Source organism: Equus asinus, chromosome 7, assembly GCF_041296235.1.
Source record: "Equus asinus isolate D_3611 breed Donkey chromosome 7, EquAss-T2T_v2, whole genome shotgun sequence".
NCBI classification, from domain to species: Eukaryota; Metazoa; Chordata; class Mammalia; order Perissodactyla; family Equidae; genus Equus; species Equus asinus.
The window spans coordinates 4,925,001-4,941,301 of record NC_091796.1 but is presented as its reverse complement, the minus strand read 5'-3'; the positions used below and the strand labels follow the sequence as shown (position 1 = coordinate 4,941,301).

The window sequence follows — 16,301 nt, the reverse complement described above, 5'->3', positions numbered from 1 at the left end:
CGCAGAGTAGGAGTTAGGGAATACTGACATGTCCTGCTATGGATTTCTCTTGCTTTTCACATCTCTTTCTTTGTGTTCATGGTATTATGTTTTATTTACTTCAACGGATCAGTCAGATAATCTTTCATGACTCTCAAGTTAAAATAATTCCGCAGTGATGAAAACTAAGGGATTGAAGGAAGAGGTTTTTATTATATTGATATATAGTGTAGAAAAAATTATTTTAAAATTAGGAGTTAAAATATGAAATTTTTGTACTAGAGAGTAGAAATCTATAGCTAGGATGTAAATGTTATTACTATGCTGCTCTTCTGACGCTGAAAACAATTTTGCTGTTTCAGGCAATTATAGGTACTTGGGAATCAATCATATTTTAAAAACTCTATTTTTTATTATTTTAAGGTTCCTTCAGATTGTCAGGCACTTGCCAAATGGATAGCTTCAGAGAGTATATTTCTAACATGGATCTTGCCTTTGAACTCAAGACCAGTAGATTCAGCCTCCTGTTAGGTCCTGCTCTCGGATGTCTCCCCTTTCCCTCTCTCCCTCTTCCTCTCCCACCTGCCCTCTCTCTGTTTCTCTCCCCCTCTCTCCCGCTTTCCCTCTCTCCTTCTCTCCCTCTCTCTCACTCTATTCTAAACAGAACAGCGAGAGGAATCTATTAAAATGTGAGTCCATGTGTCTCTCCTCTCTTTAGACGCCTGCGATACTTGCCTTCTCCCTCAGAGTCCAAGGCCAGGGTATCATGGCCCACAAGGTTGTTAGCCCTTGGATACCCTCTGTCCCTGCCCTGCCTTCTCTAACCAGCTCCTTGCGTCCTCTTCCTCCCTCTGCACGTGCTCTACACTGCATTTCTCTGTCTGAGAACAGCCCTGCGGGCTTCCACCCCAGGTCTCTGTGGCCACCCTTGCTTCTGTGGACATGTCCAGTCCCCACCCTCTTTACTCACAGATCCCATTCCTGAGCCACCCAAATGTAACATTTTAATCCCCTGCTGATTTCAGATTTTCCTTCTCTATTATTTCTTTTACCAGTTATCACTATTTCAGATGTTCTATATTTTACTTTTTGTTCTTGTTGTCTGTTTCCCTCAGCAGGTTTCACATTTTCTGAGGCAGGAACTTTATTTATTTTGTCACCTGTGCACCGTAGCTGCCTGAACTGTTCTTGCATAGAGTCAGTCCTACTAAGCACATGAGCTAATGCGTGGACGTGTGACTTCCCATATCCGTGCAGGAGTAGGGCAGGCTTGGTGCTACTCTGTCCTGTTGAGAAGCTACGGTTTTATAGGATGAAAGCTTCATGAAGGCACTGTTTTCACTGTCTTGTTTTACATAGTACCTGCAGAACCTACCGTTGGCTGCCACATCCCAAGTGATCAGAAATGTGTAGAAACGGCATGAATACATAAAGGCATGACTGTTCATTAGGAGCATTGCGTTTCAGTTGCATAGCTTTTCAGCTTTGGGATTATTTTTGTTTTATTGCTAGTGGTATCTAGATTATAAATTTTCCAAAACAATTATTATGCTAAAAATATTAAAACAACGCTCTGACGATGGCTGTGAAGGACAGGCTGCATTCACTAATGACAAATTGGCAATATTATGTCTGTGTAGGTTGGTAAGTTTGTTTTAGTCAGTCGTGCTTGGCTTCTGTTTTTTAACTGATATTGAGACTTTTACACTACTTGTGCTTTAGTTAAGTCAAATTTAAAGAATAATTTATACTTGCTTCAAGTCAGGTTTTGAGTGGGTAAATATTTTGCATTTGACTATAATTGAACTGTATTTTAGTATTATAAGTTTTTTCCCATAGTAATAAAAAATTATTACTTTAAATATTTAGTATTACAGACATTCAGCAGATAATATAAGAATCTTATTTTAAGTAGAAGCTTTCTCTTCCTGTGTACTCTAGTTTGTTCCCCTGTGCAGTGTAATGTTTTTGTTTCAATTCTTAAAACAAGCATTTTAATTAATAAAATTTTTTTTCTTTTAAAAGCTGCAGTGTGGTTTCTGAGCTCAGATCTCTTAAATTATACTTGGTCATAAATAAGCTGTGCTTTGCAACTTTGGGTTCTTAACCTTTGCTCTTTGCTATTAGCTTTATGTTTTTTTAATTATAGGAAAATAGAGGACAGTAGGGAAGTTATGACTTGGACTGTTGTTATTACTGTATTCTTTTATAAGGAAATGAAAAATGTTATTTATTTTGTCCAAATCAAGTGAAACAAATATAGAATATCTTGTGCTGTTATTTTTGCTAAGCATTTAATATCGTCACACTGAGATTCTTTATATGTAATAATTATTTTTCCATTTTAATGATTGATGATCTGATCAGTTATTTATAGTTCTAAAGCATATATTGTCCATAGTTATTACCTAATGTATACTAAAGAGTGAATGTTATTTTCAGTGTATACAAATGCATTATTTGAATAATAAAGTCACAGTCATTTAAAAAAATACAAGTATGTTAGCCTCAAAACTGAGGTTCCCTAATATTATGTGAAAATAACCAAAATAGAGCAACATGAAAATAAAAGAAGCATTCACATTTTAGAAATTGGTTTGATCTTGGCTTTTGACACGTGCCTCTTCCATATGGCCACAGTACCTTCCAGTTTTACATTGCCCGTTTGTGCAAACATGTCCAGATGAATTCAGTGTTTAATGTTAAGACTCTTATAACATGCCAATTTGATTTGTAGCCCTTCATATCATAGAATGCTAATTAAAATCATATTTTTGCGTATGTCATGCCTTTCATGTACATATGCAAATATATTCTGTTGCCTTTCAGCTATTAGTAATTAACTTTATGAAGGACAGCTGTAATACATAATTAACAAAAATGTTTGCAAGCCCTTTTACACTGAAAGTTACAACAGTAAATTTTTTTTTTTTTTGCTTATCAAGAGAGCCATTTTAATCTGATGCTTCTGAATGAGATCTAAATTGTTTTAAATAATCACATGACGTAATTAAATTGATGTTGTACTATACGCAGTAGAAGAATGGCGCTCCATGGACTGGCTCTGACTCCTGTCCATTTCATATTTGTGTCAACAAAATTGCATTAAGTAAGCTGATTTGTGTATAAAATAAGACAGCATGTCAGGTGGTACTTTTTGTTTGTTTTAGTTATTGATATCTTCTTGGCACTTAAGTACATTGTTTGTATGTATGTGCTGCAGACACAATAACATTTATATCATTTTTAAAAACCTCTCTTCAAATTATTACCATGTTTTTAAGGAAGCTTCATGAAGGCTATTCATTTTCTCTTTTATAGTCCCTTAAATATTTAATAAAATGACATTTTCTCAAACTCATTTTATGATTGAAGTGTGGGATCAACTAGGGGGCAGTGCGTGTTATCTTGAGGTATTGCTTTATCTTTCTTACTAACTGTCAGTGAAGACAATGACTGAAGAAGTAGAATCATTGTTTTCGTCAATGTTAGTATACTCAAGGAAGAAAGGAACCAGACCATTTAAATACAGTTATTTTTTCTGGTTTTCAAGTATTGCAGTGTATTTAATCTGTATGCAAGCTTTTTGTTTAGCAAAAGTGCCATTGTAATGTGCATCTTCATGATACATTCCCATATACATGCCTATTTTTAAATACTTTTTTTGCATATTTCTAGCAGAGAATTTTTAGTTCTAAAATTACTGTTACTTCTTTTCTTAGGGTTGCTTTTGTAATGAAGAAGCACTTAAATACTCATCTACTGGGCAAACATGGAGTTGGCACCCCAAAAGAAAGGTAATTTTCATCCATTTTTTCTTTATTTAAAAATATATTTTCATTTAGGTTTTGTTTAATGAGGTGACTTCCAGAATTTTTATCGTTAGTTCATCATGTTTTGCATTTGGAGTACTATGTTTTTGAATATCATATTTTATACCATTCTCCCACAAAAATTTAATGTTGTATTTTAATTTAAAAAAATTCGTTCTAAAAATATTTGAAAGGATTTGAGAGACTTTCAATTTGTGAAACAACCTTGAAACAGTATGAGTTAAATTAGAGGGATTTATCTCTGCAAATACATTAGAATGAGCTAAAATAAATATAAAGCTAAACTTTGTGTATTTTTTCCTGTATTTTTGTTTTGAGGTTTTAAAATAACATTCTTGAATTCTTACTGTAGAATTAAATATTGCTGATATTATACAAGAAATACATCTTGTGTCATCCCCCAAATAATACTACAGTTGCCATCTCATGAAAAATAACACTACAATTATTATGTCATCAACTGCCAAGTTTTCTTTTTTCTTGGTAGTATATCATAATTAGCTTCATCACATAGACTTAATTATATTAGGTGAACTGAAGTATAGCAGTGTCAGCTACCAGGTGAGCATGGCTACTTCTGAAATCTTTTAAATCTTTAAAATGTGCAGCTCGCTCAGAACTAGTGCAGGCACTCTCACCCTCCTTCAGAGACAGTAGATTTTCAACTTTCCCCAGATCCTCCCAGGTGGTATCTGAAATTCTACAGATCCTCCTGGGAACTTTTGTTTTTTAATACTGTTTTAAAATGTCAACAGTAATGCAATTTGTTCTACAGCTCTATAGCCTAGGGCCTCTTCTGCCATATTTGTAAATGTTTAATTGCCTTTTAAAAAAATATAAAATGCTCTTACCAATATTTTCTGTTTACAAGGAATTCACCTTGGCTTTTCTATTGGAGGCCTATTGTTTGCTTTGGTGTTTTAGTTTGGACATGACTACTGTATCAAAATATTGGGATGTTACATATGCCTACTTTTTACCTTTTGGTTTCTTATACTTTTCTTTGTAGCGTTATATTCAGTTTGAGCCAAATGTATGTGTTGAACATATCCTGAATTCATTATTCTTGGAATCAAAAAATTCTATATTATTTAAATTTATGATTTCGGCCTTTTCAAAGTTATGTTTCATAAGTGTTTAAGAAAGTGGAAACAAAACATTTTTAATTACTTTCTTCTCATTACTTTCACACGCATTATCTCAACCATTCTATGACCTTATTAGCAGTGCATTGTTATTCCAATTTTACAGATTGAGGAATATACAATAATTTATTCAATATCTCATAATAAATGTTAGAATTGTTATTTTCTGACTCTAGTTCCAGTGCTCCTCCTTGTACTATTATGTTATCTCACATTGAGAATCTTTACTTCTAGGTAGTTAGGGTGTTTTATTCACGAAATAAATTTGAATGAAAATAATCTAGATCAGATAATTAGTAAAAAGAAAATATTTCCCTACTATATAACTGGTATATATTTTGAACTCAAATATATTATCCTGCTTTTTATTTAGGAATTTTAAAAATTTCAATGTGTTTGTTCATATTGTTTCATGTTAATGAAAAATTCATTACCTTATATACATATATTTATCCTCTGAGCAGCTAAAAATACTAGATACCTCCTATATATTATGATAGGAGTTTGAAAATCTCAGATGTACTCTTTGGTTTTTCCATTTACCTTTTCCTGTGTGTTCCAGGGAGTCTCTTGCTTGCTTTCACTCATTTCAGTGCCTAATACGTACACATAAAGAGGGGCTAAAAAGAGAGAAGAGAACGATTGCCTGTCTTTCTCCCCTTTGAGATATTGTGAACTTTCTCTCTGACATTGGCAAGATTTTTGTCCTAAAATCAGGAAATGAATCTCAAATGAGAAAGTATAGCCTATCTTTTGGGTTATTACTTCTAAGTAGTCCAAGTTGCAGAGTTTGTCTAAACTAAACGTCTTTGATTGAATTGTTTTCCCTATTAAAAATTCTGTGTTCCAGAATGCTTCTTGTTTATGATACCTGCTTCTAGGGCATTCCCTCTAACTGCCTAGAAAAACTGAGTTGGAATGCCAGGAATCAACAGCAGCATAATTTTCCAAGAGACCGTCCATAGCTGGAGGAGACTTAAGATTTAAGTAGCAAAATCTAGCAGAATAAATGCCAAGGGCTTCTTTCTTCCATTCCACCTTCCCCCACTCCTTGGAGAGAGAACTGATACCTTTTAATGGTTTTAGGAAACAAAAAAACTATCAGCATGTTGAACCGTCAGTTTTGGCATAACTGTTCTCTAAATTAAGTTAAACATTTTTTTCATGCCTATTTAGAACATTAATGCCTTGGCTGTAATTTTGCAAGCTTGCTATATTTTAATTTCTCCAGGACAATATAATCAGTTTATTTTTTTATGTTTTGAAGTTGATTCTCCCCTCTTATGCATTGTGTATTATAGCGAATAGTAATAGAAGTTAGCTAATAGACTGTGACAATTAAATTAATAATGCGTTTTGTTTGCAAGTATTTAGGCTTTGTGCTTTGACTGATATATGCAAAAATGATAATTCATCACAAATAAATTCATATACTTGCACTATAGTTTTGTCAACCAATAAATTTTGTCAGCTTGACTGTCGTCAGCAACAGAAAACTAAATAATTTCAAATATATATTTTTTGACTCCATGAATAACTGAAGTGATGGCTTGTGTGAGAACATACTTTTTTGTCCCTAAATTTGTATGAACTTATTTTAAGGTAGTGTATCACTGAAATTTTGTACACTTAAATGTAAACAACTAAATATAGCCACATTAAATTTATATTTCAAGCAAACAAACTCCAATTAATTTGCAAGTTCATTCTAAAGTAGTCTTTATCTTAAATAAGTAATTCTCTTTGTAATATAGTAAGCCAAAGTATCTTTATGACTGTGAATTCGCTAATAGTAATCTGGAAAACGAGCTTGTCCACAATTATCACAATTGAAACAGTCATAATAAGTGTATCTTATGTGAAAGCCAGGTGCATATTACAATAGAAGGAGATGGCATTCGTAGTTCAGTTCTTGGAAATCAGCTGGGCTTTGAATGACTGTGTAAATAGGAGGAGGGGACACGCTTCACTCAGACTGTGATCTGATTCATTGCTTTTGTGGTGTCAGGAGCATCATCAGGAGATCTCTGCTCTGGCAGCATCTCAGGAAGGCTGGTGTGCTTCCAAACCACTTTCACCAAGAAGGGATTTTAAATCGGACGTGTACATCAGAGTCTAAGAGTTAAACAGTTTCGGAATCAAAGGAAGCATATCTGTTTTTTCCAAGTTATTAATGAATATCCAGAGCAAAACCTTAGTGTTTTTTCAGTGAAGCAAATTTTGGAGGCGTCTCTGAAGGGTGTAAGTCTCAGATAGTGGGTTATTGTCTACAGAGCTGGGGTGTATTCAGGCCCCTGGGGCAGGCTCAGTGTGCGTCAGGGTTTTGTTTGGGCTGGTGGGTTTCCCTCAGGCCTCCTTCAGGTTACTGAGCCCCGAAATTGTTCTGGCTTCTCGACCCTTTTATCAGACATTGGGGATTTGTGGTTAGCCATCTTTCTTTTAACAGTATCTTGATCTTATTGATAAGTAGAATCTTTCCTCTACATTTTTATACATACCAGATATCACCTAGTCTAATTGTGGGACAGAAATACTGGCAGCTCTGATACTTGGTTCTAATTTGTTGTAAGCCATTAATATATGACGGGACGTTATGTAAGTCTTTGGGAGTCTATCTCATCTCCTTCGCCTCTTGTCTCAACAATTTTATATGTTAGAATTGTGTGAGGGGCTGGCCCCGTGGCTGAGTGGTTAAGTTCGCGCGCTCCGCTGCAGGCGGCCCAGTGTTTCGTTAGTTCGAATCCTGGGCGCGGACATGGCACTGCTCATCAGACCACGCTGAGGCAGCGTCCCACATGCCACAACTAGAAGAACCCACAACGAAGAATACACAACTATGTACCGGGGGACTTGGGGGAGAAAAAGGAAAAAATAAAATCTTAAAAAAAAAAAAAAGAATTGTGTGAAAGCGTCATCATTGTTTCCTGTTCTTCAGTTTAGATGCAAGTCTCACTCTTTTTCTTGAAACATGAAAACATCATCCAAAACTCAAACATTCCTGGGAGAAGCATGTATACATGTCCACGCACAGTTGTTATTGAAGCTTCGCTAATGATACTTGGAGTTGATTAGAAACTTAGGTTACTTTTTTTTTTTTTTTTTTGAGGAAGATTAGCCCTGAGCTAACTGCTGCCAATCCTCCTCTTTTTGCTGAGGAAGAAGCCTGGCCGTGAGCTAACATCCATGCCCATCTTCCTCTACTTTATATGTGGGACGCCTACCACAGCATGGCGTGCCAAGTGGTGCCATGTCCGCACCTGGGATCCCAGCCGGCGAACCCCGGGCCACCGAAGCAGAACTTGCGCACTTAGCCACTGCACCACCGGGCCAGCCCCTAGAAACTTAGGTTACTTTTAAATGAGAGAATAATACATTTTATAAAAACTCTGAATTGCATATATTTAAGTAGACTCAATTTTTTCCTATTAGAAGAGATTCTATTCATAGTATGAGATTAATTCCTGTTATTATCACTTTATTGTCCATTTTAAAGAAATAACTTGCCTTTGGCTAAGTTGTTATTGCGTGCATTTTCTTTTATTAAAGGATCATAGTTTTTCTCAGTATTTATTCCATGTGAATTTCTGTAAGGTAAAAACTGTTTGCTATTTTACCATTGAAATGGGTGGCTTATTCTCATGGATGCATTGAGATATTTTATTCCGTGTTGCATGTCCCTTGTGTGATCTCCGTGGAGTGTTCTTTATAAAACTTGTTGGTCACTTCATGTTTCCTGGCTTCAGGCTCACTCTCTCCATCAGCCACTGCTTATTGGTCTTTCCTTCTCATTTCTTCCTTTACTAGTTAGCAATCATCTTTTTTTTTTATGAAGGTCCAATTTAGAAAAAATAAAGCTTTTATGGCTCCTCTCTGCTTTAAAAAGTATTTACACAAGAAATAACTGTTGAGCCAAAATGGAAGAAAAACATGTCAATTCTCCCCATCTCAGAGTGCTTATTTTAATGAGTGGGAGGTTATATTTTAATGATTTAATATTGCTTTTGCATGAGTTCAGGACTCCTTTTTTTCTCTCTGCCCCCATTTCTCCATCTGAAGACAGTATGCAGTATATAAATAATAACCTAGGATTATTTGACATGGTTTTATTGTGAAAAAGTGGGGTTGAATAGACAGATAGCCCTGCTAAATAATTAGCTACATGGGAAGGTAGATGGAAGTCACATCAGTTCATCCAAAGCCAAGGTTATTACTTTTAGAAAATTTCTTTCTATGTTTTATTGATTTAAGCTGACAATTTATTAAAGTACATAAGGAGATAAGCATATATTTTCCACCAAAGTTATCTTGTCAACATCTGGGAAGTATTTCTGAATTAAATGGATAGTTTAGATGTTCTGTGGTTGCTTTATGACAAGTATTTTCTTACTGAAATGGATATTTTCTAAAATTGTCAGTGGTGTAGAATGTCGGGATCTCAGTTCTTCATCTGTTTGCTGAAGTTTCCGACTTCTTTTTGGGGGAAGTGTCTTGACCTAGTTACAGACAGTTCTCATGGTTCATCTCTTGAGGGGATAGACATCTTCTTTTCAAGCTTATAACCTGATTAGGTTCCTTAGTTTCCATGAAGCAATGGCAGTTCTACTTCAATTACATGTTCAAAAGCTATGTGGAATATCTGGAGTCTGTATATTTGTCAGATCACTTACTTTGCTGTCCTGAATACATATTCCCTCCCTTCGTTTCTCAATGTGCTTTCAGTTAATCCCATCACTAGAGAGCTGCTTTCCTTCACGGCATTGTTTTCTTCTTCCAATGAAATTGACTTTACTGATTTTATATTTAGTTTTTGTGATAATGAAGATATGTCATATATTTCTTGTGAGATTCAGGGGGCAGTTTCTCTCTGGTCTTTATTCCAGGAAAAGTTGTGCCTTTCTGACACAACTTGTCATTTTGGTCTTATGTACTAGCAAATCATGTATATAACTGAGTTTTCCTCTTTATGTTTACTGCTGGGAAGCTCAGTGCCAAAATTTAATCCATCTCTAGAAAGCAGGGTGGATTTCATGGAATGCCTTTTATTTACTACTGTTATTTTTAGTTTCATCTTTTTTCCCCTTATGGGAAATTCTCATTTTATGTGTATGATATTTTTTAACAACCTCACATGAATCAAAGCTCATATAATTCAAGGGAAGTTTTGCAATGGGAATTTTTGCAAAGTAGAGCCAGTGTTTGTCTGGGAGTACTTATGTCTTCAGCCATTTGGTTTTGGTGCAGTGTGTCAAGCAGCATGCAATCCTGTTATGAGACTTTTTAAAAAAATTGTCCTTGCCTTGTTGTATGAAAATTTAGTGCACTTCCTTGTACTGCTTCAGTGGTGCTTTTTATTTCTCAAGATGATCTGTTATTTTGAAGAATGCTTGCTCCTGCAGTGTGCTGAACAGACGTAGTTAGTGTGGTCCCAGTGAGAGAAGGGAGGGGCGCTTGCCTTGTAGACCAGGGTGCATGCTCTCCAGCTCTGTCAGAGGTTACCGCTGCTCTCGGTACATCATGGTGATGGCGATAGAATACCATATTTACTGCTGGAAAGAAATTCTCGTGTTAGTAGTAGAGGAATTTTAAGTGTTGGTAATGTATATATGCTGCAGATATATAAGATCGTTTTAAGATTCTTTCTTTAAGTTGAGCCAACATTTATTGAGCATTCATCTCTGTGTGTTTTATTCTTGGACATTTAAATAAACATGAATGTTATCTGATTCTTGTTCTTCAGCAGATATTGGTTGTTATACGATTATCCATAATATGGAAAAAGAAAAGCTACACAATGATACAAAAGAAAGTTTTAGGAGAGGGAACAATTAATCTTGCTTACAGGGTATTATGGGGGATGCTAATAAAGGCATCACATTTGTTCATCGATTTCTTCTTCCAATAAACTTTTACTACATCTGCCACACTTAGTACTGTGTTCCAAAATTGAGATGGTATGTAGTGTTTGAAGATGATACGACGTCTCTTCTCTTGTGCTTTAGATTTGGAGTTGATGGGCTGGGGGTAAGCCTAAAGAGATAATAATTGCACATAAAGGAAACCAAGAATTTTATTAGGCGGAAAGCTCTGATAAAGATGTAGTAGGCTGCTGTTGCAGAGAGTGTCTGCTGGAGGTGTTACCCTAGGATGGGTGGTCAGGAAAGACCTTTTTGAAGGGCTACACTTTAAGTGAAATGTGAAGTTAGAGCCTTCCCAGCAGAGAGCACATTCAGAGGTCCTCTGGGAAGTGGCTGTGAGCTTGGCATGTCCTGTTGCCGTGTGCCTGCAGTGACCTTGGGCATAGGGTTGGGGGCAAGTAGTATATGATTAAGAACTAAGATCCCCGATGATGCACTGTTTAGGAAATGGTCTTCATTTAGGCACATTATGGAATGGTGAGGAGGAGCCTGGGAAACTGGGTTGGAATCAGGTCGAGAAGAATCTCAAATGCTGTGCCTGCTACCTTTTATTCTGTACATAGGAGGATGCCAGCAAAGTTTATAACTCTTCTGAGGTTGTACATCCCTCAACGTGGATTTCAGGCTCTGGGTCGGGGGAGGGGGAACTGAGGGCAAGGGGATTAGCGTTGTTACAGCAACATGTATTGGTGACCTCCATCTACTTTCCCTGGCCTACTGCCTCATGCCACTTCCAGTTTCCTCCTCCCTAACCCACACTGCAGAACTCGCCTGCAAAGGTGCCACTTAATCATGTTTTATTTTGTTAGACACATCCTTTCCCAGCTCCACAGCCTGTTTCTTCCTTTCTCTGTTCTTTTGTTCTGCGTATGCCCTGGTACACTCCCCCTACATCTCATCTCCCTGGTTATCAATTCAAATCATTTTCTAATTTCAGGTCTCAGTCTGAGGCCCCTGTCCTCTGGGGACCCTTTCTTGTTTATTCCATCTCTAGCTGGTCTTGTTTTTCATTGTGTTCCTACAGAACATAGGTGAATAAAGGGCAAATAGATGTATTTACCCTCTATCTAAATAAATGAATAAATAAATGTATATATATATATATATATACACATATATATATGTATATAGCTAGAAGCTGCTTTATCCTGCCACTTCCATCTCCCAGAAAAAGAAACACAAAAGACTATAATAATACTGCATACTTCACGTCATCTAGTACCAGTTCAATGAGTTATTAGACCAAGGATGTATAGTTTCGTACTGATAATCTTTATTAAAATGACATGTATTTGATTCTATTGCCTTCTCTTTCATTCCTATATAGAAATAAGATAAAACTGAATGCTGGGGAGAGAGTGAGCTATACCTTTTCTAATATGAATGTTCCAGTTACTTTTGCATGTAATAATACATTGTTGTTTAATGTGGCGAATTAATTTTAAGAGATTTTTTGTTTTTGCTACCATTTAGTCTAGTAGTTCATTCAGATCTTGGCTATAAGAATGTCAGCTTTTTAACTTTCTTAGAGTCACTGAGGATGTGATCCCAAATACAATCCATCAAATATGTTAAATGTTCAGAATATAGGTGTTTTCCGCTGGCAGACGTCTAGAATATTTTTGGCTACTCTCTTCTTTTATTTCACTTAAATTACTTTTAGAACACTGGGCCTTATACATCTGGACTCCGACTAAAATGTGCCTTCGGCTCTTATCTGTAATTCCCAGTCAGTGCCAGAATTAAAAGAACAAAGGCCTATATGTTCACTGCAGCCTTCAATTATGCTTAATTACCAACTTTTATACAGTTTCATTATACAGTACTGACTTTTTGTGAGAGGTTCTTTATATTCATGATGTCTTGGTAGTTGCTTATAAAAGTCTAAGATTAAAATTTTTCCTGAGGAATTTTCAGGAAACTTATAAGCTTTCTGAAGTAATTTTTGTAAAGTTGGATCAGAGCAATTTGATCATCCATTTTAACAGATGAGAAATAAGGTGTTTACGTTTCCTTGTGCTGCAGAACTCTGATAGGAAAGGTTAAATGGTGCGTAGGATATTTTCTCAGATATCCCCCCCTCATTTCTTGGTCCTGGGGTCACTTGTATAATCAACTGTGAGCTTAAAACAAGAGCCTTTCCACTAATATTGTGGCACTTTCACCCTTTGTCCTCAGAGGAGAAAATAAGCGACCTTGATGTTCCATGTGAGACCTGTCAATCTTATAGTAATTCTCATGTTCTGCAAAATGACCATCTTTCATTTCAGCGAATCCTTTATTCCCTTTCAAAACAATGATGACTCCGTTTGATACTTACTATGATATTGGTACCTCCTAACATTGAATTATAGGAAATCAACGCTTAGGCTAAAAACTGTTAAATACTGGTAATTTCATACGAGTCAACCTAATTCTATTTAGAACTGTTTCTAACATACGATGTCAATATAGAGATCTGCTTTTCAGAGAAACAGCCATTTCTATTGAGTTTTAGTGTAATCCAGTTCATTCTTGTTTTATGGATAATGATTTCCTAAACAGCATTACATAGTAAGTGTGTTGTAGAAGTTGGGTCAAGGTATAATGAAAAGCTATGTCAGCACATTCTGTCTAGTGTTTCCTTCAGTGTCATACTGCAGGTCATGTCTCCAAGTCTTCTAGGCTGGGGTCAGTGTAGGTTTCTTTTCAAAGCCCAGATTTTGTCTCACTTACTGTGAAAGTCCTTCCCTAGCTTTACATTCTGTATGACCACTTCTTACTACTAAGAAGGCCGATGTACTACCTAGCACATTCTATTTTGTTTTCCTTTTAAAAAAGATGTATGTCCTGTCTTCACACTAGATAATTTCTTGAGGGCGTGGTTGGGCCACTTTCCTTCTCCGTCTCAGCTTTTCAGAGAGTGATTGGCACTCAGTGTATATTGGTAGAGTTAAAATAGTAAAATCGTTGTTGAAATTTTTCCTTTTCAAGATGGACTTTTTCTTAGCTCATCTAATATATGATTTGTAGTCACATTATATAAAAGGTATTGCAAACTTGTAGTTTCATGTAACTGTATATGGTCCTCCCTCTCAATGTAGTCAACCTCAAGTGCATTCTTCCTGGCGTCACTGTGGCTTTCTCACCATCTTACCTGTCATGCTGAGGACGATACCTCTTCTCATTTCTCAGGGTTGTGGTTAAGTGCATATGAATTTATAGTTATGCAAGCACAAAAAATCATGCTACATATATGCACAGCATCTTGCAATTTAAAAAGTGCTTGTTTTTAGATAAAAACATATTAAACAAGTTTTCAGTTGCTAAAGTCTAAATAATATCTGTGCCCCCCTTTTCATGCTAATCTGGTAGAGCAAAGGATTATGGAAAACAGATTCAGCAGGACATGTGTATGAAAGTTTTTAGTTAAATTACACCCAAATTTTCTTTAAAGTTAATTAAAACAATAATTTCCCCTTTCATTCTCACAGTGCATTGTAGTGTTCAGAATGTCTTTTTCTCATTTCATGTTTATAGTTATATAATGTGGATATGCCATATATTTTTGGCAACTAGAGAGTAGCAGACTTCTTGCTGCATATCAGATCTGTTTAAAATTGATAACTTTGCCTAGTTTAAAAAATATGTTGTTTATATGAGAATCATATTTGGAAAATGAAAAAACTTTAACAAAGGAATTAGCCCAATGCTTATTATTTTTGATACTACTGCTCATAGTAATAGCACTGTATGAACATACTTCAAAGCTTCAGGGAATTTTTGAGTTTTCTCTTTTGATTAAACAGAAAAAAAAAAACTTACATAGAACACAACTGTGTAAAAATGATAAAAGCTGAGCTGATCTGTCTGAAGCTGGAAGAGCGTCCCAAAGACCATGTCAATGGTGGGGCATCTTCTCTGCATCTCAGAGAAGCTGTGGGCTCCTCATCAGAGTCAAAAAAATCTCTTTAGGGGCCGGCTATGTGGCTGAGTGGTTAAGTTTGCGCGCTCTGCTGCGGCGGCCCAGGGTTCGGATCCTGGGCATGGACATGGCACTGCTCGTCAGGCCACGTTGAGGCGGCATCCCACATCCCACAACTAGAAGGACCTGCAACTAAGATACACAACTGTGTACAGGGGGCGTTTGGGGAGATAAAGCAGAAAAAAAAAAAAAGAAAGATTGGCAACAGTTGTTAGCCCAGGTGCCAATATTTAAGAAAAGAAAAAAAAAAGGAAAATTGGCAACAGTTGTTAGCCCAGGTGCCAATCTTTAAAAAAAAAAAATCTCTTTATACATAGAGCTCTTTTACTTGTGCAGTAAACCATTGACTTTTTCAGATTTAGTGTTAGTAATATTGTTGATGCCTGAGTGATGAGACGTAATTTCGTTGGAAATTCTGGTTTGAATCAGACATGCTCAGTGGCCATTGAGTCAGAGCTCTTAACTTAGCTGCTGATAGAACCCAGCCTTCAAATCTCAGTACAGCTTTATTTTACTCTGCTCTCTGCTTGTCATAGGTATCTAATGCCTCTGAAGAAGTTACTAAAAGCAAAACAGTTTAATCAAGTGGATCCAGCTGTTGGAATTGAAGATGAAAATAAACAAAGAATGAAAAAAATCTAAGAATGTAATCTTTCTTAGCTAGAAATACCAGGTTGGGATAAATTAAAATCTGGAATGTGAGGTTCTGGTTCTCAAGTTTGGTGGTAAATTCACAGATGTTCATTATATTATTGAATGAATAAATAAAAAAAGATAGGGTCACAAAGGGACCAACGATAACCAAAGATTATTTCTGGCCCAGTTTTGTCCCTTGAGGACTATGTGGTTTTGTGCCTTGAGGTCTCTGATTTCCCGCATTCAGATGACCCATGTCATATACTTGATGTGAAACAAAGAAAAGGTGGTTTTTAAAGCTGTTACTTAGTCCTCTGTCTAGTACAAAAAGTACACCCTTCAGTGAAGGGAACAACTTTATTGAATGCTGAAGAGATGGCTCTCTTATTGGTAATATTCTGAATGGAAAACGTCCAACTTCCAACAAAAATGTCATTTGTTAGAAAATCATTGGTTCTTGAAAACTATCTGAAATAACAGTGGTGAACTGTTAGCGTATATGGCTGTTTAACTCACTTTTATTATGAGAAAAGTTTGATTTGGAAATTTTAGGAGGTGTTTTTTTTTTTTTGCCTAATGTAAAGTTGACAGTGGAGGGAGCCTCAGTTGACCATGCCCTAGAGAAGTATTTTCATCAGAGTGAAGAGGTTCTTGGAGGAGTAGAGTTATGAAGCTGACACCTGTTCCTCACAGATGGAGAAGATGCCTTTACAGATAGATGTGTTTCGGGAAGAAACACTCACTCCAGGGTTTCGGGCAGCTGATGACTGACCTCAGCTGTTAGGAGTCCTGCTCAGGCTCCAGGAGTGTCTGAGACAGAAGTCTGGAT

At 36.2% G+C, this 16,301-nt stretch overlaps 1 protein-coding gene across 4 annotated transcripts in view; it reads left to right on the top strand.

Annotated features, from left to right (window-relative positions):
* Nucleotides 1-16,301, top strand: part of ZNF407 (zinc finger protein 407) — a 448,885-nt gene that overhangs the window by 168,886 nt on the left and 263,698 nt on the right. For 3 of the 4 annotated variants that reach the window (XR_011504354.1, XM_070512851.1, XM_070512852.1), the window contains exon 4: nt 3,702-3,776. Coding sequence is in view for 3 of the 4 variants with exons in the window: in XM_070512851.1 (XP_070368952.1) it covers nt 3,702-3,776 (75 nt within the window). In the remaining variant the exon portion in view is untranslated. Of the gene's footprint in view, nt 1-3,701; nt 3,777-6,965; nt 8,047-16,301 lie in introns of those variants that run through there. The other variant, XM_070512853.1, reaches the window with a different exon arrangement.